Source organism: Bipolaris sorokiniana, assembly GCF_000338995.1.
Source record: "Bipolaris sorokiniana ND90Pr unplaced genomic scaffold COCSAscaffold_1, whole genome shotgun sequence".
Lineage (NCBI taxonomy): Eukaryota > Fungi > Ascomycota > Dothideomycetes > Pleosporales > Pleosporaceae > Bipolaris > Bipolaris sorokiniana.
Window position 1 is genome coordinate 2,215,170 of NW_006911895.1, and position 25,591 is coordinate 2,240,760.

The window sequence follows — 25,591 nt, forward strand, 5'->3', positions numbered from 1 at the left end:
AGACCAAATACCACCACACACACACCACGTACTGTCTGCCCAGTCGTTTGCTTTCATCCATGCCATGTCATACCCAAGCCTTCTAGCCCAAGCCACCCTAACCAGGAAAAACACCGACGCTAATATGAGAAAAGAACAAAAAAGAAAACTGAAAAGAGATTGAAAAAGAGAGACCGAAGGGGTTTTTGTAATAACAACAATTAAAGAAAGTTGTAAAAAAAACAAAGGAAAAAGTCGAGTTGTACATATGTGATAGTAGTAACAAGCCCATCCATCGCTGGGCTATCGTCGTCGTCATCCAATCTAGTCTGTTGCATTACTAAGACTTTGACACGACTTGTGTGAGAGAGAGAGACTGGGTCTCGCTGAGCTGACGGTCTCCTCGAGCGCCTTGCGGTAGGCATTCGTCTTTGACATTTGCGTCTCGTAGTGTTCTTTGAGGCGGCGTTGGCGGCGCTCGCGCTTGTACATCCATCGCACGGTAATGACAAGGCCGAGTATGATGCCGCCAAGCAGGCCTCCGAGGATGGCGCCGACAATGGCTGTGTGGGTCTTTTCTTTATGGCAGTTGGAAGTGGCTGATGGTATGGATATAGGGCTGGAAGATGCAGGTTCTTGGTCGGGGCTGTTGGTTGCTGGTGTTGAGGCTGGGGCTGGTATCTGGAGGGTGGCGCTGAGAGGTGATTTGACTCGGGGTGCTGTGGGGTTGTTGCAGCAGCTTTTGGTGGAGTTGGCTGCGCGGCAGCAATATTCGCCAGAGTCGCAGGTTTGGAGTTGCCATGCAGTGACTGTGGATGCGCTGTTTGAGTTGCTGGGACCTGTCAACTTTTTAGAATTGTTCGTAATGTTAAATATGGTTTTTTTTTCGTAGAGACATACCACCCGAGCATTGCTGTGGGCATGCTACATCCTTTCCAGTGGAATCTGTGCAGCCTCTTGAAAAGATGACGCCAATCGAGGCTCCTTGAGTTCCCATGCACAGTCCATTGCTCAGACAAATGTCGCCGCTCGCGCAGCAACCACTATTCTTTGCGCTGGGGTTGCATGGTGTGTATGATTTATCGAGCAGTGATCCGTCGACGCCATAGCATTGCTGGCTTTTTACAACGGCCGCCAAAGTCACAAGGACCGTTAGAAGAGATCGGCACCCGACCATATTAGACAAAGACTAAACGAAAAAAAGAAAGTAAAGGAGAGACTATTAAAGCAAAGAGACCAAGGGGAAAGAAGGTCACGGCTAGCAGCCAAAAAGTAAAAGAGCGAACTGGTGATGTTGAGAGACTACGGAGATATACAGACAGTTAGGTGTTTAACCACCGCATATACATATGGTTGTGGGACGGACAGGATTGCAGGGCCATTTTTAGTGTGTGATCCCTACTCTGCAGTATCATGCGGCGGAGCCCTGTCAACTCTACCTACGTGCGCAGGCTGAGCTGACCAAAATAGCAGGGTACACCCAGTCGCGCCGTGAAACAAGGTGGGCAAAACCTCTTCGCTGTGGTTCCGCAAGCGTAAGTAGGTATGACTCGGCTGGGGTAACGCAGCGAACCGGCTGCCCGCGCCTCGAGTCCAGAAGACCTTAGCAGCCAAAGGAGCGAAAAAGCAAAGGCAACGGGTCGTCCGGGCGCCACTGTGTGGCTCATTTTACGCTGCAGAGCACGAGCGCGAGTTTCCTCCCCTCATGTTTTGACTTGCTTTGACGTGGTGTTTGAAATCACTTTTTTTTCGCTTGGCCCTGGCCACAAAGAGAAGGTCGTCAAGACGAGTGAGAACCACGCGGCGAATGGGTGACCAAGAGAGCAATGCGCCTAGGGGGTCAAGGGGAAAGTTTGACATGCAGGGACAATGATGGTAAGGTGAAGAGCAGATGATAGGTCAAGACCCAGACTGGGCATCAGCCATACGTGCGCAGAGACGGTCCTTTGCAGCTCCCTTCTGTATCCGCGCATACGCTCCTTTGACATCTCTATTTTCTGAATTCTGCGATGCGACTCATCGCCGTTGTAAACGGTACCGCCAACCGTCCTGTCATTTTTTTGTTCGTTGGCTAGAGACAACGGCCAGCCGCATGGCTTGCTACTAGTTCAGCACACTCCAAGTTAGCTACTAGCCAAGCTCATTACAGCTGCTTCAACCCGTTTTTGAGGACAATCTCACTCTCACCGCATCTGTAATAGCCCTGCGGCTATGGCTTCCCAGCCTCGTTTCTCTGGTGTGTTTTCCTCTGCTTATGAAGATCATCAGTGAGATCTCAACTCGCCTGTACCCGGGAATTGAAGAGCCGGGAACCCCTGATCAGGATCTGACCTAGCCGGGAGCTCCTATACGTCACCGATCTACGTGGAGATTTGGCCTTGCTACTTTTTTGTCGCATTCTAATCGTTTCTAGACGTGGTTACCTAGTTACAACAGATGCTCTGACCTCCTTTTCCGAGATCCCACGCAGGGCCCTCATCCTGTTTAAGGAAAACGCTCTAAGCCTTCTTCGACCCATGCGCGAACGCGTACCTGCTCACTTGGCAGACTGGCACCATCAGCTGGTGCCCGAGGAAACTGATTTGAAAGCGAACAGCATTGTCCTAACGCTTTTAAGAGAGACAGATTTGCAGTGCCCATCTGCCGTGGACGCATTCGTCGGGCTGACTCGATCATTCCCCATTCCCATCCTTACCAACAGCCGGAAGCGCATGCCATCTTCCGAAGACCATTAGCGCCCTATTACGGCATAACTACAGATGAAACCCATGCTGCAGACATCAGATTATGGGCTCAAACTTTACAAAATGCGGGTGACAATCCGAGGCAGCCTTACTTACCAAAGTGGATAGGACCTCATTAGGGTAGTCGAAGCAATGGCCAGGCACCAAAGTAGTAGTTCAGCCATGAAACTTCAACCCAACTCTGCGAGCGTTTCATCCAATCTCCTGACATCGTCATCTCTACGACTGTCCTCAACCGCCCAATCGAGCAAGTTCTGCTTGGCCCTTTCCGCCCAACGCCGTGCCTCGTTGGCCATTCCATGGCCTGCATACACATATGCCAGTCTCTCGTAATCCTCGGCCAACAACACTTCCAAGCCTTCGGACTGCGCAATCGCCATAACTTCCTTCTCCCACTCCACCACTTGTTTCGCGTCGTAAGTCTCCGCTGTCAGATTTTGAAGCTTCTGCTTGAGCCTAGCAAATCTTACGCGGCGATCGTCGCTTGCCTTGGTTTCGCCGTGCGGCGCCGTACAGAGCGAGCATGTACACTCAAAGTTCCATCCATCCTTGTACAGCTCCTGTCGTTCGTCACGCGTCAAGTCTACTCTTCCGTACGAAATGGTTATTTCTTCTCCTGCGGCAATGTCTCGCTTCGCCTTGATTTGCATCGATAGTGTCTTTGAAACGAAGCGTGCGAGGGCATTCGGCTGGCAAGCGTGGTTGATGCGGGAGACGGAGGGGAAGAGACAAATGTAGGCTTTGTCTACGTTGCCATCGTCTAGCCGACAGGCAAAAGAGTTGGTCTTCATAACGTCCTCGATTGGACTACCACCCAGACTCTGATCTAATGCCGCGACCATCTTGTGATCTTGTCCGGGAAGTCGGTCGAGCGCGGAGTTGAATAAACTCCGGCCTTGGGCGTGCGATACACGTGCTGGAAAGTGGGAACTTGCGATTATGCGTGCTGGATCAAGCAGTATCGTCTCCCCCTTCTTGATAAGTTTTGTTGTGAAAAGACCTTTGCCTTTGCCCGGAATCGAGCGTACTTGGAGGCCATCTTCGGAATGCTTGACTCTCTTCTTCTGCTTGCTAAACTTCGCTGATAATTTTCCCGCAGCAGATGGTGTCGCAATGATGCTCAGACCATGGCCGCTCCCCGAGTCTGCAGTTGTGTGTGTGCAGTAAACCTTCTCTTTCCCTGTGACGCATATCGGCTCGTGAGACCATATCGGGTGGTGAAATGACGGTATGACAGGTGGCGGTTTGGCGTCGGTATCTCCATGTAGACATTGCTGGGACCGGAGTGGGGCCTGCATCTGTGCTGCAAAGTGTGGCGGTAGGTTGGCACATTGTGGTGATGATGGCCCATGGATGTGCGACGTAGTAGCAGCGGCACATGCGCCGCTTAGAGCAAAAAAGACCCTTAGAGAGATCATGTTGTTGAGTGACAGTGATCAGGTTGCATCGCCAGTTCAAAGCCTGTCTTCGTTGCTCTTGTGACTTCTTCCTTCTGTAACACGCCTGTAACAGATGCGGTGCGGCCATGCCAACTAAGGCTCGTGGCATCTCTTGGCCTCGACAACCTACATACATACATATATTCGATGTCACCAGCGACATGTCGTTCTGCTGTTCAACCATTTTTGATTGCATATTGAGAAACTTGCTGACAGCAATCTGAGCCAACTCGAATCTCAAGGTTGACGTTCCGGAAGCGCTAGCCATCAGCCCTGCAGTGGCTGTCACATTCCCCTTCCCCCCTTACCGGGAGTTTGATCATCTTCGTATCCCCCCATTTATCAGCCCTACGTGCAACCCGAAACAGGGCGCCAAGCTTCCTTCCATTACACCTCATGTCGATCTCAGATCAATGCGCATGTCTGTATGACGAGTGACTTTAACCAGACTTAGTAGTAACCTGTTGCTGACTCGTCGCTGGACCTCCACACTTTTTCTTCCTTCCATTGATACAACTGCCGTGGCATTAGCTCAGCCTTGGAGAAGTAAAATGAGTACGGTGTGAGTTGCACAAGGATTTCTACATGCCTCCGCTCCCTGTCCTAGCCCTACGGCTCATGACACGTCGCTCGGTGTTCGTGCTGCCCGGCTCTTTCTCTTCTTTCTCCTCGCGCAACAGCGCACAACGCAGCTCCTCGGCCGAAACTTGGCTGTGCGGTTCGGAGTGTGAGGAGGAGAGTTGGGAGATCGACATGCATGCGGTAGTGGCTTACTATACCTAGCATCGACCACAGTTTTCTATGTAAGTATGTCGGGTCAAGCACATGCAGGCGCGATACACGACGGGAAGTAGAAACGCAAAAGTAAAATAATGGACCCGCAGATGGAGCAAACCTGGTTGTCGGTAATGTGCGAGATAGGAAGCATGATGGCGGTTGTCCAAGCTCGCTCTCTATCTCGGACACCCAAAAGCCAATAGTATTGTATAACGCGCGCGGTATTGAGACATATTTGTAGACCAATGACTCTTGTTAACCGGCGTTTAGCCGATTCGCATGGTGGAGTGTGGTTTACTTATAGCCTTCGGGGGTTGTTGCGAAGGGATCCTAGGTATATAACCTTTATCATACAAGCAATTGCAAGGTATCAATGAAGATAGTCGGGAACGATGCTATTTATGTGTTGGTATTTTATCATGTGTGTAGATCAATTCTGTTTCTATTCTTCTCTGCTCGTCTTAAGACCTTACTATATTCAAACTATGTAGTATTGGCCGTCCGTGATTGAGTAGAATTTTCTTGACGAAGGCTAAGAAAAGGAGTATTAAACAAATCTGTCTCATGAGTGATTGAATTTGGTAGTATTTATCGAGTTGATTGGAAATTTTCTCCACTCTCTCCGAAGCAATCATTATGTCACAAGAAGAATATGCGTGGTCGCAAAACGCCTATAGACTATAAAGAAAACGCATATACGTACACGATAAGAAATCATTATACAAGTTACGAGAAAAAAAGGGTCGAGTGAGCAGACCGTCTCAACTCCCTACCTTCTCTACTCCGTCCTCTTTCTTCTAGAGGCGAAGGATAATGACAACTTCATGAGCAAAAGGGACATCAACACAAGTACCAGAAACAAAAAGAAAGAATGATAAGAGTGATTGACTACTATGATTCGAATCGAACCTACGCATATCTGCCTAATCGCCTCTGAACACAAGCCAAAGCCAAAAAAGGAAAGTACACACCTGGGGTAGATGTGGATATGTTAAGTATAAGATACGAAACGCCAAAGGCGACTGGTAGCTACTTTCCTGAAAGAAAGAACAAATAATTAAATTATATACTTGTTGCGTCTTCAACGCAAAGAAGCATCTTAGCACATCCCATTTTCCCAGAGGAAGAGGAAGTCATGGTGACGACGACGGCCACGTGAAGTTGCTGCCTGAAGTGGAGATGCTTAGCGTCGAATAGTCTGACTGCTTATTTCGCAAACTACGGTACCTACCGTAGGGGGAAAACGTAATTACCTAAGCCTGTTGCCTAGTCACCGACGCAATGAATCTCGTTCGAATGCCCGGGACTTGCCGTACGCGTGGCACAATGCTACTCGGTCACCCGAAGGTTCCGATTTCAAACCTGCGTTCAAGGTGAGACTCTGTCTGGACGCGTACGTACCGCACTGCGAGATGCCGAGGTTGGACTGGAACAAATGTGTGCAAAGCTTACCCCTTCAATTGAAGAGTATCAGGTATTTGTTTTTTTTGCAGTGAGTATGCGTGTCCGAGGACTATGTTTTATATGTAACATGGGCGAGCGAAGATAAAAAGCTTTGAAACTCTGCAAGTGGAGAAGCCGGCAAATTTGTGCCTTCTCGAACATGACATAGGAAAACGAGTCTGTCTCTGTGTCTCTCTCCTTTAGGGGGGTTTAAGCACGGCTGCAAGAATGCGGTCTTTCCTTTTTTTTTGTCAACCCCCCATTTCTCAACAAACGACAAACGCCATATATGCAAAAAAAAGAACAAGATAGAGAACAACGTTTTGTGTCCAGGTATCGATCGAAGTCGAAAGGAAAAAGAAAGCGCAAAGACCAGACTGTCGAAACCTCAAAAGCGAGGACGAGGCAAGGGAGACCGACACTGGGTCAAACCTACGGTACACGCAAAGATAATAGGAATGTGCTAGAGCAGCAAGGTAGCCATGGATATAACGCCGTCGAAATGCAAATCTTCATCCTGAATCCACCCAACCCAAACCACCGGTCGTGAATCATAGATCGTCGTCGAGATCGATCGCGTCTGGGTTCGCTGTTGGCTCTTCGGCAGGCTTGATGTTGCCGCCCTGCGGGCCTGTGCTAGCAGCGACAAAGCCAGCGGGTGCACGAGCTTGACGTTCGAGGGCAGCCATTGCATCTTCGTCGGCAGGGTCTGCGGTCCCGTCTTCGTTGGCGGCTGCACCGTTTTGCTGGCCGCGGGCAACAGCTTGGGAAGCGATGAAATTGACATCGGTACTGTATATATGTTAGCAATGCGTCTCAGCATCCTTGGGAGAAGTAGTACGTACTTGTACTGAGCCTGGACACTCCGCTTGATGCGCAGCATCTCCTTGTAGGTGTCTTCATTTCCGTGTTGGACTTCGAAAGACTCCCACTTCTTCCAGAACTCGGGGTTTGTCCTCGGATCGCAGAACTGACTGGCATGACCGTAGATGGCTCGCGCTCGGTCAATTTCTCCCAGACGTCGCTCCATCTCAGCAAACTTGAGACACATTTCCTTGGCTTCTGCGTCGGGCAGAGCGGCAATGGCGCGCTCGTAAATTGGTCGTGTAGAAGTAAGACCAAAGTTGGATGCCGACTTGGTGATGTAGAAATTAAACATTTCCATCCTGTCTTCATCTGCTACGGCGCGTGTAGCACGTTCATAGATGCGCATGGCATGCCTGGCCAGACCACGGTCTTCTTCGAGGGCACCGTACATGAGATACAGTACCTTGGCGAACTTTGGCGGGCAGTCCTCGACAGCCTGTTCAAACAGATCCCGTAGTCGCTCCATGCCAATCTTTCGGTCGACGGCTTTGGTCAAGTAAAGATTCCAGATCTCGAAAGCGACAGGATAGCTGAAAAGATCCAATCCACGCTCGTATACCTTGAAACAGTCTTCAAAGTACTTGTTCTCTTCCAACAAGTTGGCGTAGTTGACAATTGTCTGCGGTGTAGCAATTCGAAGCTCGAAAATCCTTTCATATATCTTTCTCGTCTCTTCCAAAGTACTGACACTCTCGACAAGATCAACATAGAAACTCCACAGTTTCCAACTCTTGTGTACACGCTGTTGTGGAGAAAGCGATTCGTCAAAGTAGTCGACATTGGATCGTTTTGGTGCTTGCGTAGCCTTGGCCATGATGTCAACGGCCTTGTCGAAATTTTCGTTGCGGAGCTCCATCTCTGCCCATTCGCACCACATCTCAGCCAGCTCGGAAACGGACTTGAAGGGCACCTTGACGGCCTTCTCCATAATGACGCGCGCATTCTGAAGGTCACCACCGGCTTCGTAAATCTTGGCGTAGTTGGTCCAGAGTTCGTGGAACTTGCCAACTGCCTTCTTGGGGTTGATCGCGGCAATGGCATCGGTGTATGTCTGTACCACCTCTTTCTTATTGTCGCCCCATAGCGCAACGCGCTTCTCCCACTCAATGACGTTGTGCGGGTTCTGTCGCAACATGACATCGTTGAGTAGGAACGGTCTTCTTTGCATCAGTGATTCGAAGCGAACCATTCTGATATCAAGGTCGGCGTCGGCGGCCTCGTCGATTTTGCCCTTCTCGGACCGGACGGCGGCCTCGTTCAGCTTGATACCAATCATGGTTTCCTCGGCTTCCACGTATGTGTCAAAAACGACTGAAAAATCGCGCACAGTCATGACTGTAGTGACACCCTCTTCGAAGACGTCCCGCGCTTTTTCGTATTCGCCCTTATGCATCCAATAACGTGCCAGACCGACCCACAGGATACCTCGCTGATCAGGAAACTTGGTGATGCCGCTCTGGATAATTTTCTCAACGTCGATGCCACTGTCGTCGCTGGTATCGATTTCCTTAGCATGGTCGATGATAAGATCAATCATCTCAGTCCAGAACTGGAAAGGCCCCTTTGCTTCTTTGCTTTTGAAGCGAGGATTGTTGAGGATTTCCATGTACTTTTTGACAGCCTCGGTGTACTTGCGCATGTCCTTGAGGAGCTCAATGAAGTCCTCAGCATCTTCGGGGTGGATTTGCATGTACCGGCGCCAGATCTTGACAGCCGTCTCGCCGGATGCAGACGTCGCGAAGGGTCGGTACAAGGCCCAGATGCGGTTGTGCTGGGTCAGGGGGAGGGCGCGCAATGCTCGGTCGAAGGTACGGCGGGTAGTGGTCACGAGCGGCTGCTGCATGAGGAAATTGAGGTACATTTCCCAGATTCGCGGCATCTTGTTCAGCAGGACAAGGGCACGCTCGAAAAGGGCGTTGACCTTGACGTAGTGGGGCGCGAACTTGGCCGGGTTCTTGTTGGCAAGGTGCTTTGTCCGCAACTCGAGGTACAGCTTCCACAGCTTGTAGGAGCGCGGGAGCGTGGTGACTGCGCGCTCGAGCACAAAGGCCTGCTCCAGGATGCTCCCACGTGACTTTTTGAAGCTGTAGTAGTCGAGCCATGGCTTGACACTGCCGGCATTGCGCTGGATGTCCTGTTCGTACGCGACGTCCTGGTCGGTGATGAGGAAAAGGTCGGTCGAGGGCTCCATCTTGCGCTTGGTGGGCCGCGAGAGACTCGCGGTCACGGTCCTGAGGAGTTCGCCGGGCATTGTTGCGCCAGTGCCAGGGCGTGTAGAGGCCCACGATGGGCAGGAAGGTGAAGGGGTTCGGGACACGACGGGCTGATGAAGCGTGTCGCCGGGTTAAAGTTCTGAGGGCAAGAGCGATGGAGTCCGAGCGGTCAGCGTTTGGCTGCGCCCAATCAGGGCGCGCAGCTGCATGGCCCACTCTGGTAGAGTTGGCAGGCGCGGGTGCACGGGCTCGTCTGAGGTAGCTTCCCGGCATAGCTGCGTCACGCTCCGTCCCATTCACTGTACGCCGACTGCGCCTGCCTGAGTGGCCCCGAGACATCCCACCACACCGTCTATATTTGCGTCGCTTCGTCAGCACTTCTACAGCCCCTCCAACTCCAGCTTCAGCCCCATCCTACACTACCGCGCCGAGCTGCAGCCATGTCCGGCAGTGGGGTATGTCGTCCACTATCGCAACCAGATAGTAGCTACCCAGGCTAACTCCACCCTCAGGCGAGAGAGGCCGTCTTCGCGACCCGGCAGTCGCTGGGTATGATGAAAAGCAAGCTCAAGGGTGCCCAGACTGGCCATGATCTGCTGAAGCGAAAGAGTGAAGCCCTGACAAAGTGCGCCTCATCCTCTGCCCTATGTATGTTTCCGAAGCTCTGCTGACCATTACTAGACGTTTCCGAGGTACGACGACGCCTATCACTTGTCCGCACCACTGTCCCCCAATGTAGCTGAAACGCTTTTTTAGAAATCACTCGCCGCATCGATGAGGCCAAGCGCAAGATGGGCAGAGTCATGCAGGTCGCTGCCTTCTCCCTCGCCGAAGTCACGTATGCAGTTGGCGGTGACATTGGCTACCAAATCCAAGAATCTGCAAAGCAAGCGCGCTTCCGCGTGCGCACCAAGCAAGAGAATGTGTCTGGTGTTTTCCTCCCGCAATTCGAGAGCTTCACCGTCGAGCAGAACAACGACTTCGCCTTGACAGGATTGGGCAAGGGTGGTCAGCAAGTGCAGAGGTGCAGAGAGACATATGCTAGAGCCGTTGAAACGCTAGTAGAGCTGGCCAGTCTGCAGACAGCCTTCGTCATATTGGATGAGGTAATTAAGGTTGTCAACCGCCGTGTCAACGCTATGTGAGTGTCGCCCACCTGCATGCTAAAATATTTGCCCAAGCTGACGACTACCAGTGAGCACGTCATTATTCCCCGCACCGAAAACACCATCAAATACATCAACTCCGAGCTGGATGAGCTGGATCGAGAAGAGTTTTACCGCCTGAAAAAGGTCTCCAAGAAGAAGCAGAATGATGCTGCAGCGGAAGAAGCAGAAAGGGTCGCAAAGAAAAAACAAGCACAGGAGGCGGAGACCCAGGCGCCCCAGCAGGCTGTCGAGACCAAGGACGTGCTTGGCGACGAGGACAACGAGGACGTCATTTTCTGAGCACTCAGCCGTCGCTTGCCTTTGTGAGATTGACCCCTTCCTCTGTTGCGACCTCTGTTTCCTTGATCGACTCAGCTTGCAGTTGGCGGTATTCCTTCTTGAAAGTCTCAGCTTCCCAGTATGCAGTTACAGCCTTCTCATCCCAGGAGATCATATCGATCCAACTGTGCTCTTCTTTGTCTTCTCTAGAGGGGACATAAGTATTGTATCATAATATTGCCATAGTAAGCGTTCAGACAACAGGACATCTATTGTGTCGGCCCGCATCTGGTGTTCATTGTTGAACGAGGTATCATAAAAGCATAAACTCAGAAGCAATAAATCCATATGCAATAACCTACTGCTGTCGCTGGTACGTGACTTTCATAGGCTTGCCCTCAGCGCCGATCGGGGTATTCGCCGTTGCCTCTTTTGCCGTAATCGCAAACTGCTCGTTTTCAAACTCGGCAAAGGCAACAGCCCTGACTGATACCAGGCGCACTTCCTTGAAGCCCTCGAAGCGCTCGAATATGGTCGTAAGGTCGTCCTCGTCGACGTCGCGGGGGATGTTCTGCAGAAAGAGCGTCTTGTTGGGTCGCACGTATTCGTCGGGGACGGCGGCAGCTCCAGTTTTGGCGGCGCGAGGCTTCTCGGCGGCGACGGGATTGGCTTGCGCTTTCGCGTCTTCTTCGGCACGCTTAAAATCTGTAAGAGTTTAGCATAGAACACTTGACGTATCGAAAAGGTGCGGATCGTACCCTTGAGTGTCAGTCGCTTCCGCTTGTGGTCCTCGAACATATCGGGCGCCTTCCGCTTGACCGTTTCGTCGCTGTGTGTTTTGGCCCGATGGACTCTCATGACCTTTCCGTACATTTCAAATCCATTCATCTCCTCCACAGCCTCCAGCGCTGCCTTCTCGCTGTCAAACACGATGAATGCCTGTCCCTTGCGCTTCAGACTGCTCTTCGCAATCACGTCGAGAATCGGCCCATAGTATTGGAACACACGGGTTAAGGCTTGTTTCATGGTATCAATTTTGACACGCTCCTCGAGGTTGTTGACCTATTATTGTTAGCACTCGAGCCGTTTCAGGCGACGCGGATAGAGTCGCCGGTACGCGCGCGTCGTAGCCCTAAACTCACATAGATTCTATAATTCTGTATTAGCATCATAGGGACCTACCTTTTCGGCATGATCGCACTTACGTTTCGATGGGAACGGGGTATTTGCTAGGATCTACAAGACTGCCACCCATTAGTACGCCTTCCATCTTGTCCGCCATCTTGAGGCGACTGCGGTGAGAGAGAAGTTCGGTTTTGGCGTGGTTGCTCCAAACGAGACGTGAAGCTATCCACACCCTAGATTCAGCATGCATGCCAAGTACGCTAGGCTATACGGTCACGTGAGAGTAACACCGCCTCCACAGAAAATTGGCACTGGTCCGTGCCCGCATCACATTGGTACACTATTTGAGGGAGTAGCTTTGTAGCAATTCGCATCATTATACTGTGTGAATAGATACCACTATAAGCCTGAGAGGAGGAACTTGTGTATGTTTATGCCAACACCCTTCATGCACCAGTCACCATGGATAACTCTCACTTTGTCGATATTTGGCCGTATAAAACACAGAATTTCAAATTCTATTTATCGGCGAATGCTCCTTTTTGATTGATGGTAATATCTCGAATTTGTTCCTCTTTTTTGTCCCCTGGATGCTAGGAACTCGGATAGTAATTGGCTTGGCTCGGACGTTGACGTCAGTATGTACGTTCGGAGATCCGGGCCTTATGTGGAAACTTTTATTGGAAACATCCTGCGGCTACCGACAACTCGGAAATCATCTAGAATTTACTACGACTTTACTTCAACCTTTTATATCTCCATATCTCATAGCTAGACCTCATATCGAATATGCTCAGCCTAATAGGCTTCAAAAGCTCCTCAGCGCCGCCCGGGCTCAATTGGCGATCTCACCCATTCTTCGTCGTCTTCACTGTCGGCACGGGAGCATTTGTGGATCTCTTCCTCTACGGACTTATCGTTCCCGTACTACCTTTTCTGCTAAAAGATCGTATCGATATGCCCGATTCACAGATACAAAGTACGATATCGTATCTGCTTGCGGTGTACGCAGCCGCGTCTTGTGCCGCATCCCCAATAGCCGGAGTATTGGCTGATAAATTCTCCAACTCTCGACAACTACCGTTCCTTTTAGGACTCATAATGCTCCTTTTATCTACTGTCCTGCTCGCTCTGGGACGTAGTGTGGCCGTCCTTGCTATTGCGAGAATTCTGCAGGGTGCTTCTGGAGGCGTTGTCTGGACCATTGGTATCGCTATTGTCATAGAGACGGTAGGACAAGAGAACTTGGGAAAAACCATGGGCACCTTGTTCAGTTTCATTTCTGTGGCTGGGCTATTTTCACCCATTGCTGGCGGAGTACTCTACGCGAAAACTGGATATACGGGCGTTTTTGGAATGGGCCTTGGATTGATCGGAATAGACTTCATCCTCAGAGTACTCATGGTAGAGACGAAAGCTGCAGCAAAGTACTCTAGCCCAAAATCAGAAACAGTCCATGATCCGGATAGCACTCAAGAAAACACCGAGGAAACACCCCTCTTGCCCAGCCGTACCGTCATAGATGATCGCTACCATCTTTCCAAGCCAGCAAATAGATTCACCCGCAATTTCCCCATCCTCATGCTCCTACGCGACCCCGCCCTATTAGCCTCCATCTGGGTTGGCTTCATGCAGGCTCTACTACTAGGGTCCTTCGACGCTACAATCCCTCTAGTGGCTTCCGAACAATTTGGCTTCAATAGTCTAAAAGCCGGGCTTCTCTTCCTGCCGCTCGGCGGTGCCGACTTTCTTCTTGGACCTGTTTTCGGATGGTGTGTTGATCACTATGGTACGAAACCAATGGCTTTCCTTGGATTTACCTGGCTCATACCCACTCTTATATTACTTCGCCTTCCTACCGAGTCAAATCTTGTCGAAGAACTGGATAAGCCACACCTTATTGCGCTCTACGCTGGCCTGTTGGCAGCCAACGGACTGGGATTATCAAGTATCAATAGCCCCAGTATCGTCGAAGCAGGGAACGTAGTTGAGAAGTACTACAAAGCAAACGAAGACTTGTTTGAACAAGCGCCATATGCGCAACTGTATGGCATCAACAGTATGGTCTGGAGCGGTGGGCTGACTGTAGGCCCGCTGATTGCCGGTTTACTGCGGGAAAAGATTGGATATGGGAATATGAATGCGGTGCTTGCTGGTCTCTGTGCATTCACTGCTATCATCTCTGCCTTTTTCATTAGTGGGAGAGAAGAAGATGACGATGCCGTTCGTGAAAACGATGATTAGATACAAGCTCTCAACATTTGAGCTGTACAATGATAATATTCAGATATAATCTCTATGACTTTGAGTTCAACAAGCAAGATAATCATGCGACGAGAATCACTCATAGTATGCTTACTCTCCGGTTCTGTTAACGTCACTCATGTTGAACAGCGAGGCTATAATGGCTGTTGTTAGCCGGAGGGATATTGAATACAGAGATTGAGATTACCGTGTTATTGGCTTCTTTTATAGGATTTATATTTAACTGTGTGATATACTTGCTAGTACGCCTCCTCATCTTGAAGTATACTCGATTGCGGACTCTTTCTCTACCGAGGTTCATCCAAACCCAGGTTCGCAAAAATAAGGTCTAGAATTTTGAACACAAGTCACCTATTGGATTGCAGCGTCTACTCCTGTTGTTACTAGGGAAATATTGTAAGAAATAAATCAAACGAGTGCCTAATCTGTTGGTTATTTAATTGCGCGGATGGATGCAGGCTTGATAGGTACGTAAAATGAGCATCTGCAGCTTCCCTCTTTATTCAACTAACGCTTACGTACGTCAATACTCCACGACTTCCGAAACTGGAAAATTGAGTAAGCTTCATCTTCCAAATGACGTCAGTTCCTCAACAGGCTGATTGACGTCCAAGCTTTCATGTATCACTATGCTTGCTTGCTCACAGATTCACCAACCATGTTTTCAAAGCGGACTTTGACGCAAAACCTCTTGTTGTAGTCAACTCGGAAACTTTGGTTGGAAGATCTGTTACCGATTCCATTTATAAGGGTTGGGAAGCAATGTGACCAAATTTTCTTAAGAAGCATAACTGGATGTCATATCAAAATTTGATTAGGCACCAGAGGGATAACTTGCGCTCCCATCAGAAGAGGGGAATTTTTTTGACTCGACTCCACTTGTTCGATCCTTGCCTTGCAGTATAAGCTATCAGTAGCGGTGCTATGATACCGAGACCCACGATCTTACTCTTCCGAACACCCCGGCCGAGACCCTTTTCAGGGGGTTAAATTAGTAGTCCTTTCCAGAACCGACGGCAAATAACATTACACGCCGTAATTGAGTCGATTTCTAAGCCTTTCCGTAGATGTTTCAGTCTAATATGTTGGTATTCTCTCCGATCGCATTATAACTCCATGTTTGACTATCCTTGTGTTCCTCCATACAACTTCACCAAGTTTTCGCTGCTTAGCAAATGGCTGAACAAAAAAGAGAAAAAGGCCGGTTAGGAACTAGAATATATTGAACTGAGTTTTGCAACGAAGATTCGGCCGGGTTTCCTTTAAGGTAGCATTAAACTATCTTTGTGATCTGAGGATGGTGCGATAGTCACGACCTATCCATTCACCAAGAAAACGCCGGAACGGAAACGAAAATGTTAGAGAAATACAACATAGAGAACTCTCAAAAATCCATCCTAAGGAATCTCAAGGAGCTTGTCGAGAACGGTATGTAGATATAACGTCAAATAAGCTACGCGAGACTAGCAATGCCTTTGTTTACAACCAAGTCCTTACATGACAGTACACGCGAAGTTCAGTAAGATTGAACATCGTTACCTTGGTCATATCACAGACGGCGTGTTGAATTTGTGGTATCGGTTCCGCAGCTAGTGAAAGCTGTGACATCTGGCAGCAACGGCTCGGAAGGCTGGAAATCCGGCTTTACCAAAGAAGTTCTCATTTGTTTCTTCGCAAGGCAAGAAATTGAAACTCTGATTGGACAGTATCAGATTGATTAAAACACACGCAGACAACTATGCAAGCCTTATGCAACGACCCGCCTGTGGCAGCGCTGACATGTGGGCCGGCTGTGATCCCGTGAGATCCCGCGATGATCTCATCGACTCTGTAGTTGCTCCAGAAGTCAAGTAAAAACCGTATGACTGAGTAATACTGGAAACTCTGGGAGTAAGCCAGAAGATGAGAAAGCTTATTTCAAACTTTGTTTTGTCTAGGAAGCGATCATTGTTGTCGATGGTACCCATATCGTTGAGATACAAGTTAGACGGTTTGACTTCGTTAGCAGCGTTAATAGAGGCGGCCATATCGGTATAACGACCATTTGAGGCTTGCATTTTTTCCCTAAGGTTTACACGAAACGGTACTAAAAGTAGCGGTTCGACGGCGTCTACAAAAATAGCAAAATCTAGCCCATATCGCTTTGGTGCACCGCTACGACAAGACAAGTGTCCTGACTGATCCAGTGAACTCTTCGGCATCAGCGCCGATACCGAGATAGGTGTGTTATAACTTATTTCAAGGCAGAGCTAAATCATGACTTTATCGAACCAAGACTTGTTCGCCCAAGCCGTCAATACGGTAGTCATACTATATAGTTCACTAGGGAAGTTCCTTTCGTACAACACCAAGTCAGAATGCTGAACTTTAAGTAAGGGCGTGTTCGTCTCTGTCTCCGTTCTTCATCTGCTGAATCTCATCTCGGCTCCGTCTAGAAAAGGGGCTGGAAATAGCATCGTGCTTGGAAAAACAATGTCTCAACGCTATGGAATGGTGCTCTGCTTTATCAGCGCTCTTAAATTCCATAGAATAGGATCTGTCAGTTGCTAAATTGCTCTATCCTTTCCTCTGTTGAGGCAAAACGGAGGCCTAATATCTAGCTATTCTAGTAGCCTAGCATACTACGTGATTAAAATCTGGACAAAAATAGAGCTCTAACTGAGTAGCCCCTCCGTTACCTGTCTTAATCTGGATCGAGGCTAGCTATCTCCCATCTATCGGAGCTCTCAGCCTAGAAGAGTAACCAAACGGAGACGGAAAACGAAGAAGTAAACAGGCACTAAGTACTTGAGTCGTCCCACAGCTTTCGTGGGGCCCACGACCAAGATTATGGTTCTGTTTTAAATATGGTATCCCATATAGAATGACCATGTTAAACAATGAATGAAGGCAAGATCTAGTGTGGAAGAGTATTCTATTGAAGAGGAGTTCAAATATATATAATCAGCCAATATTATGTACTTATTAGGTAGTTTTCGGATACAAAGAGCCAAAATCCAACAATGAACGGTGATTTGGCACTGCTCGGCTTCACTAAAGGCCCGTAAAAATTTACAAGGCCTTCTTGACCGATGGTACATCACGCTTGTATAAGCTTTGCATTAAGCATTGATCGTCTTGCAGGATACAATGGACTTGCCATCCTTAGTTCCGGGTGTGCACACTACGGGAGATGTGCTTTCGAAAACGAGCTCTATGCTACCATTCTTTGAACCCGTGAACTGTATGCTGGCACTAGCGTTCGCCGTATTCATTCCAATACCTGCACCAATACGAATGGATCCAGGAGTCATGGTGAACCCGCTACCCAGGCCAAAGTCGCTGGAGCCAGCTTGAAGTCCGCCTAACACGCGGTGTCAGTTCCCGTTGATTGCGTAATCTGACGACCTGCTTACCTCCGTAAGACGTGTCTGCCTTCCAGTTGATACCGCAGCCAACGCCGATATCACCAAACGGGGTGAGATTACCCGCCGCCGCCACATTTCCAGAGCCGACGGTGGATGTAGCATTCTTCTCTAAGCTCGTGATTTGCACGCCGCTAGATCCGGATTGCTGTTGTGGCGCCGCAAATGCCGACATTTGCATAGCCATGAACGAAACGACGATTAATTTAAACATTTCTTTCGGTAGGATTGGGGTTTAATAGAAACGAGTGTGTGGATAATAAGAATTACCTGTCGTAAATGCTGTGGCAGAGTGAATGTAGTATATGTAGAGAAGTTTGGGAAGATAAGGGGGTGAACGTTTAGATCAAAGCTTGTGGGGCAGCGACACTTCTATCACTGGGTGTCAAGCATATGGCTGCTAGCTCAACATGACGGCCCAATTCATCCATGTCTGTTTCTCGGGAAATTACCGGTGCTTGTGGCGACATGACCGCACAAAGGTCGGGACGTTTTTTCGGTCCGAACTCAAAGTTTACTTACTAGACAGTACTTAAACAACATCAGGATTTTGATATGACGACTGTGCAACAACTGCATGCTCTAGGCAGGACCAACATGACTGAAACAATGGGTTGTAGTTTCAGTATCTGTGAAAAGGTATCTGTAAAGTACATGATTTTGAAGAACCTGAGATGTGAAGATACTACACGCTAGACGGCGGGATCGTCGGCCCAGCCTCGGTGGATTCTGGGGGGCGCCTGTATCCGGCGCACCCACACACTGGCCTGCCGCTACTAGCGTTGGGGTCGTTGAGCCACTGTCGGAACAAACTGATCGACGGGCAGGTGTACCTAACGGGGTTCAGAATGTGGAGGGCTAACTATGGCACTCTTTATTTATAATGATTGTGCTTGATATATATAACTGGTGGATCCTGATCACATTATTCTCACTTCCCAACCCATTCATTTGAGATGCTTTCTCGCCTTGCGATTGGTTTATTATTGGCGACAGCGCATTCAGTCGCGGGCAAGGAGGAGCCGTGTGACAATGGTACAGCTATCGCGAATGGCACCGGCGTGGTCACCCATGGCGATCGCTTTCACCCCGATTTCTATCTTTCAGTCACACACGAGCTCCAAAATGTAGCATGCGAGCAACGCATGTCTGTGTTGGTGAATGGCACATCCCCTGGACCGGTGCTACGACTACCAGCTGGGAAAACAAGCTGGGTGAGAGTCTGCAACCACATGGATGACTACAACACGACTATGGTATGAGTGCTGTTGCGAATCTTCAAAGTTATGTCTAACACAGTTCAGCATTGGCATGGTCTCACTCAACGTACAGCGCCATTTAGTGACGGATCCCCCGTCAGCCAGTGGGGAATTGCACCTGGCAAGTGTTTCGATTATGAAATACACCCCGAATGGGACGATGCAGGATCATATTTCTACCACACACATATGCATATGGGAGCCATCTCTGCTACTGGACCACTCATCGTTGAGGATTTCGGATTACCCCCGATTCCGTACGACGAAGAACGATTTGTCTTCTTCCAAGACTACTACAAGAAGAGTGATGAAGTACTGGAGCGTGGTCTTACGGCAGTCCCATTTGTCTGGGTTGGTGAAGTAGATGCGGTACTAATCAACGGAGTTGGTGTGACAAGAAATGCAACGGTCGGCCAGGGAGACTGTCAGCTCCCAGTTATTGACGTAGAGCCCGGAAAAGTCTACCGCTTTAGATTTATAGGTGCGGGGGTCATATCTATGGTTTCACTGGCCATCGAGGGCCATTCCGACTTCGAAGTCATTGCAGCAGATGGCCATTACACAAAACCATATCCGATCGACCACATGCAAGTAGCAACTGGACAGCGTTTCGACGCACTCTTTCGTGCAAAGACGGTAGCGGAGCTTGAGGCCTCAGGCAAGACTGATTACTACATCCAGTTTGAGACGAAAGACCGACCTGCTGTCTACACTGGATTTGGCATTCTGCGCTACCCCAGCATCAACGGAAATCAGATTACTACTCGGCCTATGACAAATCCTCTTGTTCTCTCTAACAACACATACGACTTCCTCGAGTACGCATTAGAGCCTTTGGTCCCTAACAACTTCCCAAAGGCATCTGAGGTGACGCGACGCGTACACATCACCAATCAACAAATCATGAAAGGCTCAATCGTTTGGCAAATGGACGGCCTTAACTGGACAGAAAATGCTCCGGAAAACAGCCCCCCATACCTGGTAGATATTTACAAGAATGGGCCGATCGCCATGCCAAACTACACTGCGGCACTCGCAAACAACGACTGGGACCCATATACTCTTACTTGGCCTGCCAAGCTTGGAGAGGTCCTTGAGATCATCCTCGAAAACACAGGAAGTCTAGTCAACAACAACAGCGGGGTGGATCATCATCCTATGCATCTCCACGGCAAGCACTACTACGATGCCGGAACCGGAAAGGGCAAATATGACCCTGTTGAGCATGAGAAGAAGCTAGCAAACTACAACCCTGTTCTACGTGATACTACTATGTTGCACCGGTACGCTCCCAAGGGTGTGGCTGGAGAGGTGCATTCGTGGAGGGCCTGGAGAATACGTGTCGAGGCCCCAGGAGTTTGGATGCTGCATTGTCACATTATCCCGCATATGATTATGGGCATGCAGAGCGCTTGGGTGTTTGGTGACTACAAGGATATTGCGTTGATTCCTTACAAGGGCGCCGAGGGGTATCTGAACTATGGCGGAAACGCATATGGTGACAGCGATTCACCACTAGTTGCGTATCACTACTTTGACCATAAGAAAGCCGACAGCAAATAGCCATCAGCTGCGCATCACTACGATCATGAGAAAGATTCTTGATCTTGTATTCCCAGAATCTGTAGTTTAAAATTCATTTCCAGTATTTTCCAACTACAGTTGCATATAATTTAGTAGACCAGAGCCTTAGACGTTATAAGTATAACTTTGGGTCTTTACCAACATAAGCACTGAGGAAATGTGAGATGCAATGAGAATATGGACCTCGCAAATAAATCGTTCAAACACCCAAATGTCCTTCATTATGCGAAAGGGATGACGGGAAGCCCTCTTCTCAAAGGCTCTGGAACCAAACACATCCGATGAGCCATTATCGCGAAAGCCAATCCAAACCTTGTCCGCCGTGTCTTACGTTTGCATGCGGTACGATAGTCCGCGATTGGGGCATAGGACCCCACAACCTGATGGAGGCGGAACTGCATTGCCTAGCTATACGCTAACGCACGTCTGCGCCTTGTGGAGTAAAAGGTAGTGTGGGCCGCGGGACGCAGGCGATCGATCTTAGTGGCCAAGGCCTAACCGACCCGCCCGCATCAGCCCTGAACTCTGGAGCGACACATGTTTAGCACAAGGGACACGCCTCAATGCTTGGTTGTTGACCAAAGCCTTTCGCTTTTACCATCGAACAGGGTGGCTTGGTAACAGCTCCGAATTTATAGACCCCGTTCAAGGTTTCCACGTGGATACTATCGAGTCACATGACTATCAAGCTTCAATGCCTCCGCAGCTCGTCTGTTGCGAACAACCCTGTTAGGTCAATAATTGCCACTGCTCGGAGTTTCCTTTAATGATTCAACATATTGGGTTATACCAGTTGGCAATGCATTTGCACGCATGTCCTTGCCTGCAGGACATTTGCAGTAGTGAGTCTTGTCGTCATTTGTTAGGATCACAAACTATGCCGGAAAAAAACACCAAGCATCCGAACACCGCCACAGTCGGACCTACTGTTTGCATGAACTGCACAAATTTGCAGCGGAACACTACATGATTGGGCGACCAAAGCCCTACATCTTGTGGTTTCGCTAATCAGGATCCCTAGGGCATTGCCTAAAATAAGTATGCTAATGACTTTGTAAAACTCTTGGTTCACTGTATAGGAAGCTGGTTACCAGGTATAATATATCTGCTACAAGAAGTTTTTCTTCCCCGCATACACTGCCAAATTGAGTATCTATCAAGCAATGATCTCGGTACTTGATTACCGATTGGTGGTTGAGACCCTGTTTAACTGAATAATCGGCCTAATTGTTAAATAACCTTCAACGAATATCATGCTTCCGCTTTACTTGGGCCACGTCATTTTGCATAGAGAGACCCATAACAATTAGCATTTTCGTAAAAATATCCACTTATATCTGCGTGAATGGTTATGCAGTGAATAGATTCTCTAGTAAAGAAGAGGCAGGTACAGCAAGTCCAAAAAGATCGTCTTCTTGAGGGAATCTCAATATAACGTGAAGTGGTCATGTGCAGGTCTGGGATCGGCAGAGATATTGTGGTGGAGTAATCAGCGAGTAAGGTAAGAGAAGGCCCGGAGTGTACTAAAACATGGATAGAATGTAAGGTATGGAAAAGGGAAACAACAATAATAACAACAGATACATAAAGCACCAACCTGAATGCCTGGATACTCTTCAGAGTTGAATAAGACAATTATTTTATGCATCGAGCACCCGCCCAGCAGGAGGTGATAAGTGCTCCACAACAACGTGTACTACACTTCAGGGAGAGAGACGGCGTAATTGTCTTTTGCTTTTTGTTCTTGTCCCACTTGCCTAAGAAGACCTAGTAGTTAAGGGTTTAAATCTCTTTCTCCTCGCTAAATAAGAATGTAACAAACTGAAAATCCTCTTTATTTTGAGCAAAGGAATATCATCTTTTATCTCTGATACTATTCTAATGATGTTTGAGTTTTAGTACTAAAGAAGCTTTCCAAAAACTTTCTCCTCATTTGAATATTTCGAATCATAAGAAATCTCCTGTATCTACTCTACGTTGGATAGCCAAAATAGCAGTCAATACAAAACCATTAAATATTTAAGTGTCTTGAGAATGTAACAATATCACATGAGACAACAATCAAGCCATAAAACTCTCATAAACACCGTAGATACAATCCAAAAAACATCTCGCTCGCGTAAAAACCACCATATCATCTTCTACCGTCATCAAGGTACACAAAACCAAATCAACCCCATGCTGCCATGACCTTTATATGGATAACATAATCCACTCTTGTCCCCCCAACTATAATATCCCCATTTCCATTCGCAGCAGCAAAGCCCGCAGCACTCTGGTCGGGTCTCGTACAGCCATCGATAACAGTAAGAAGCCCCAACGCAACATCTGAACTATCCATCCAAAACACATCAGCCACCCGCACCGAAAAAAAAACATCTTCCATATCTCTACATGCGGGGTATGCGTTAGAAAACTTGATCGCAAAAAAAAACTCACCAATAACTCCTCTCAACCTCCTTCCCAATCCCGATCCCAACAACACCAACACCCCCAATACGACACAACGTCTTCACTTCGTGCAGCCTGAACTCGCAGAACTCAGTACCCAGTCTGTGTATATACTTGTAGCAAGTGATAAGACTGTCGACGTTCGTGTATGCGTCTTCGGGTCCGCATTGAGGATCTTTTCGGGGTCCTCTCTGGGGAGGTTCTTGGCCTGAGCGAAAATCTTGGATTGGTTATTTTGACAGTCTTTGTATATATGTGCGAGTTATAGGGCTATATTAGAGGGTTTACCTGTGGGTATGATGATGGGCAGAGGTAGATTGACGATGTCGGATGTGGTCAGGTTCAAGGATACGAGGCTGGGGAGGCCGGGGCCGGGGATGAGTTCGTGGAGTTTGGCGGGGAAGGCGGTTGCGTGGTGGTTGAGTGCGAGTAAGATAGTGATGAAGAAAGAAATTAAGAAAGTCATGATGAGTATCTGGTAATTTAAAATCTACTTCAGCGCTGTGCTGATATGTGATCGCTTGTTCTTCAGATTCATTCCAGGCAAGACAGTAACCTCTTATAGTAGATTCGGTAATATATCAAAGGGAATGCTTACCATTTTAGGAACTAAATGCTACATTTACCACGTCTGTGGCCTAACTCTTCGTTTGCTAGTTATGGAATGGCAGATATGTTGCCAATATATTACTGCATACATCCTATGCATTAGCCTCTACTATGATATGCAGAATTAGATGAACTATACCAATCGTTGCTTTGGGTACTGTTTGCTGCTGATTACGGTGTGTAACCTGGATGGAGGTCACTGGAGCGTATCTGGAAAACAATTGCGTGATTGCTGAAAATTGGCGAGCACAAAAGTCAACCATGGCAAATCCATCATCAGGCTATAACTTCCACTGCATGGCCAATCTGGATGTTTGATAGTTGGATATGGTGGTAGAGGTCACTGTGATAGCTGCGTTCTCTGAGTCCTTTCGAAAGCACGAGTGTCATGCAATGTTCATGCTAGGGGCGTGGAATAATGCGAAAATCTATATATTAATGATGCTTCGCATATGAAAACGTATAGATACGAATCGCTTATGCGTTTTGATGTCTATTTATCCCTCCCCAGTCGCTCTTCATAATCATCCATCAGCTCATACGCTGGTCTAAACTTGGGCTTGGATGTCCCATTTTCACTCTCAACTTCCAGTGTTTGTTGTGGAGGTGATTGCTGCTCTAGCTTCGGGTTGGGATGTGTGTCAGTGGTCCCACCTAATGAGGTGTACCCAAGATCGTAGAGAGAACAGTACGGTATGTTGAGGTACCGTATAAACTGTACAGTGTCAGCCAGGTAGAGCGAGTCAAAATGAATGTGCACATACTGTCCATATCTCAGCATAATGCCAGTCTATGACCGGATGTATCCGCACGAATACAGGCCATCCTGAATCAGTTGGATCAAAATGCTTCAAGTGTTCGCCATGGGGGTCGGTCCGACGGGTTCCGACGAGTATCGCCTTGACGGAGGGCTGGTCTCGCAGATAGTCGGCAAAAGCGGCTTTCATGGGTTTCGCATATTCCAAGAGAGACAACGAATATATCTTGCTACTGTGCGCGACAAACTCCTCGACCTCGGGAAAGGGATGCGCGTCTTGAATGTAAACGCACTGCACGACGGTCTCAGGGCTGGATGAGGTATCCGCAGATTTGGTCAAGCCGCGGCGGTGTATGGCGCAGAGATAGAGTATGAGCAGGACGAGACAGTCCTTGCCGCCATTATAGGATAGAGAGAGTTCAGGGAGACTAGATGGGTGTCAGCCAGATAGGCATATGGGCCCCACATTATCAAGACGCACGTATAGCGGTCCAAGGCCTCAGCGAGCACTTGCAGCGACGTCTGTGTCTGCTTCTGCACGTTCTTTACGCGTTGGGATACATTCTGGGTGTCGAGAAAGGCGGTTATGCGGTTGTTGATACGGGCGCACAACTGATGCAGGGGCAGCGGGGTGTCGGAGACGAGGGGATCTGGAAATGGAGAGGCAGACTTCATTGCGATAGGCGCGCTAATGTCGACATGCGGGACGGGTGAAAGCGGTCACGAAAGCAGGAGGAGGAGAGCCGTGTCGACGATTGGTCGTACGGAGAGTGCTGTGCTGTTTCAGACCACATGATGCCAGTATGTCGCACTGCCTGCAAGCCGAACAGGTGGAGGTTGGCTACCCTCGCTTATCGATAACGGCTACTATCCTCGGTACGTCCAAATACGGTCTAGCGCCATAGGCGCCGGCCGACCACTCAACGCAGGGCAAAGTAAGCATGCCATGGCGAATTGTACTGACGGTGAAGATACGGCACTCCCATCCTCCCAGGGCCGCTCTGCGGATAGGAATTTGACAGATGACGCCGGCTATAGCCTCGCCTCGAGTCTGCCGTCCCAGCCTAGTCGGATCAGGTACCCCGAGCTACAATCTACCCGCATCTGATTCGTCGTCTGTCCGACGTCGCCCCAGACGCTGAATTGCACTAAAATATTGCGTGCTTTCGGCGTACCTTGTCATGACCTCTTAAAGGGAATTTTTCCACTGCCGCTGTCGCTGATTATGAGGACTGTCGCCGACGGCCC

General features: G+C 48.8%; 11 protein-coding genes across 11 annotated transcripts; 3 read left to right on the forward strand and 8 right to left on the reverse strand.

Moving 5' to 3' along the window:
• Positions 1–303: 303 nt before the first annotated feature.
• On the reverse strand, positions 304–1,156 carry COCSADRAFT_166729 (uncharacterized protein; the record flags this gene model as incomplete). The annotated part of the gene is made up of 2 exons (XM_007696799.1): positions 304–818; positions 880–1,156. 2 exons carry the CDS (start codon positions 1,154–1,156, stop codon positions 304–306), a joined length of 792 nt encoding a protein of 263 aa, XP_007694989.1.
• A 1,560-nt stretch (positions 1,157–2,716) lies between these two features.
• On the reverse strand, positions 2,717–4,346 carry COCSADRAFT_195529 (uncharacterized protein; the record flags this gene model as incomplete). The annotated part of the gene is made up of 3 exons (XM_007696800.1): positions 2,717–3,729; positions 3,930–4,021; positions 4,297–4,346. 3 exons carry the CDS (start codon positions 4,344–4,346, stop codon positions 2,894–2,896), a joined length of 978 nt encoding a protein of 325 aa, XP_007694990.1. The 3' UTR covers positions 2,717–2,893.
• A 2,277-nt stretch (positions 4,347–6,623) lies between these two features.
• On the reverse strand, positions 6,624–9,585 carry COCSADRAFT_32439 (uncharacterized protein). Its single transcript, XM_007696106.1, has 2 exons — positions 7,228–9,585; positions 6,624–7,174 (listed from the first exon to the last, which is right to left on the reverse strand). The coding sequence occupies exons 1-2, from the start codon at positions 9,498–9,500 to the stop codon at positions 6,934–6,936; spliced, it is 2,514 nt and encodes an 837-aa protein (XP_007694296.1). The 5' UTR covers positions 9,501–9,585; the 3' UTR covers positions 6,624–6,933.
• Positions 9,586–9,745: 160 nt separating this feature from the next.
• Positions 9,746–11,252, forward strand: COCSADRAFT_106707 (uncharacterized protein). Its single transcript, XM_007696801.1, has 5 exons — positions 9,746–9,917; positions 9,975–10,087; positions 10,144–10,154; positions 10,219–10,603; positions 10,658–11,252. The coding sequence occupies exons 1-5, from the start codon at positions 9,903–9,905 to the stop codon at positions 10,908–10,910; spliced, it is 777 nt and encodes a 258-aa protein (XP_007694991.1). The 5' UTR covers positions 9,746–9,902; the 3' UTR covers positions 10,911–11,252.
• Positions 11,248–12,171, reverse strand: COCSADRAFT_155918 (uncharacterized protein; the record flags this gene model as incomplete). The annotated part of the gene is made up of 4 exons (XM_007696802.1): positions 11,248–11,594; positions 11,648–11,951; positions 12,032–12,038; positions 12,095–12,171. The coding sequence occupies 4 exons, from the start codon at positions 12,169–12,171 to the stop codon at positions 11,248–11,250; spliced, it is 735 nt and encodes a 244-aa protein (XP_007694992.1).
• Positions 12,172–12,733: 562 nt separating this feature from the next.
• Positions 12,734–14,349, forward strand: COCSADRAFT_213715 (uncharacterized protein). The gene has a single exon (XM_007696803.1). The coding sequence runs from the start codon at positions 12,804–12,806 to the stop codon at positions 14,256–14,258; it is 1,455 nt and encodes a 484-aa protein (XP_007694993.1). The 5' UTR covers positions 12,734–12,803; the 3' UTR covers positions 14,259–14,349.
• A 3,031-nt stretch (positions 14,350–17,380) lies between these two features.
• COCSADRAFT_155920 (uncharacterized protein) lies at positions 17,381–17,870 on the reverse strand (the record flags this gene model as incomplete). The annotated part of the gene is made up of 2 exons (XM_007696804.1): positions 17,381–17,622; positions 17,675–17,870. The coding sequence occupies 2 exons, from the start codon at positions 17,868–17,870 to the stop codon at positions 17,381–17,383; spliced, it is 438 nt and encodes a 145-aa protein (XP_007694994.1).
• Positions 17,871–18,657: 787 nt separating this feature from the next.
• On the forward strand, positions 18,658–20,561 carry COCSADRAFT_106719 (uncharacterized protein). Its single transcript, XM_007696805.1, has 2 exons — positions 18,658–18,939; positions 18,988–20,561. The coding sequence occupies exons 1-2, from the start codon at positions 18,829–18,831 to the stop codon at positions 20,503–20,505; spliced, it is 1,629 nt and encodes a 542-aa protein (XP_007694995.1). The 5' UTR covers positions 18,658–18,828; the 3' UTR covers positions 20,506–20,561.
• Positions 20,562–21,951: 1,390 nt separating this feature from the next.
• On the reverse strand, positions 21,952–22,179 carry COCSADRAFT_213728 (uncharacterized protein). The gene has a single exon (XM_007696806.1). It carries the CDS (start codon positions 22,172–22,174, stop codon positions 22,016–22,018), a length of 159 nt encoding a protein of 52 aa, XP_007694996.1. The 5' UTR covers positions 22,175–22,179; the 3' UTR covers positions 21,952–22,015.
• A 461-nt stretch (positions 22,180–22,640) lies between these two features.
• COCSADRAFT_341826 (uncharacterized protein) lies at positions 22,641–23,443 on the reverse strand (the record flags this gene model as incomplete). Its single annotated transcript, XM_007696807.1, has 3 exons — positions 22,641–22,859; positions 22,966–23,164; positions 23,266–23,443. 3 exons carry the CDS (start codon positions 23,441–23,443, stop codon positions 22,697–22,699), a joined length of 540 nt encoding a protein of 179 aa, XP_007694997.1. The 3' UTR covers positions 22,641–22,696.
• Positions 23,444–24,026: 583 nt separating this feature from the next.
• COCSADRAFT_131958 (uncharacterized protein) lies at positions 24,027–25,143 on the reverse strand. Its single transcript, XM_007696808.1, has 3 exons — positions 24,825–25,143; positions 24,351–24,771; positions 24,027–24,301 (listed from the first exon to the last, which is right to left on the reverse strand). Exons 1-3 carry the CDS (start codon positions 25,016–25,018, stop codon positions 24,080–24,082), a joined length of 837 nt encoding a protein of 278 aa, XP_007694998.1. The 5' UTR covers positions 25,019–25,143; the 3' UTR covers positions 24,027–24,079.
• Between the last annotated feature and the right edge of the window lie 448 nt (positions 25,144–25,591).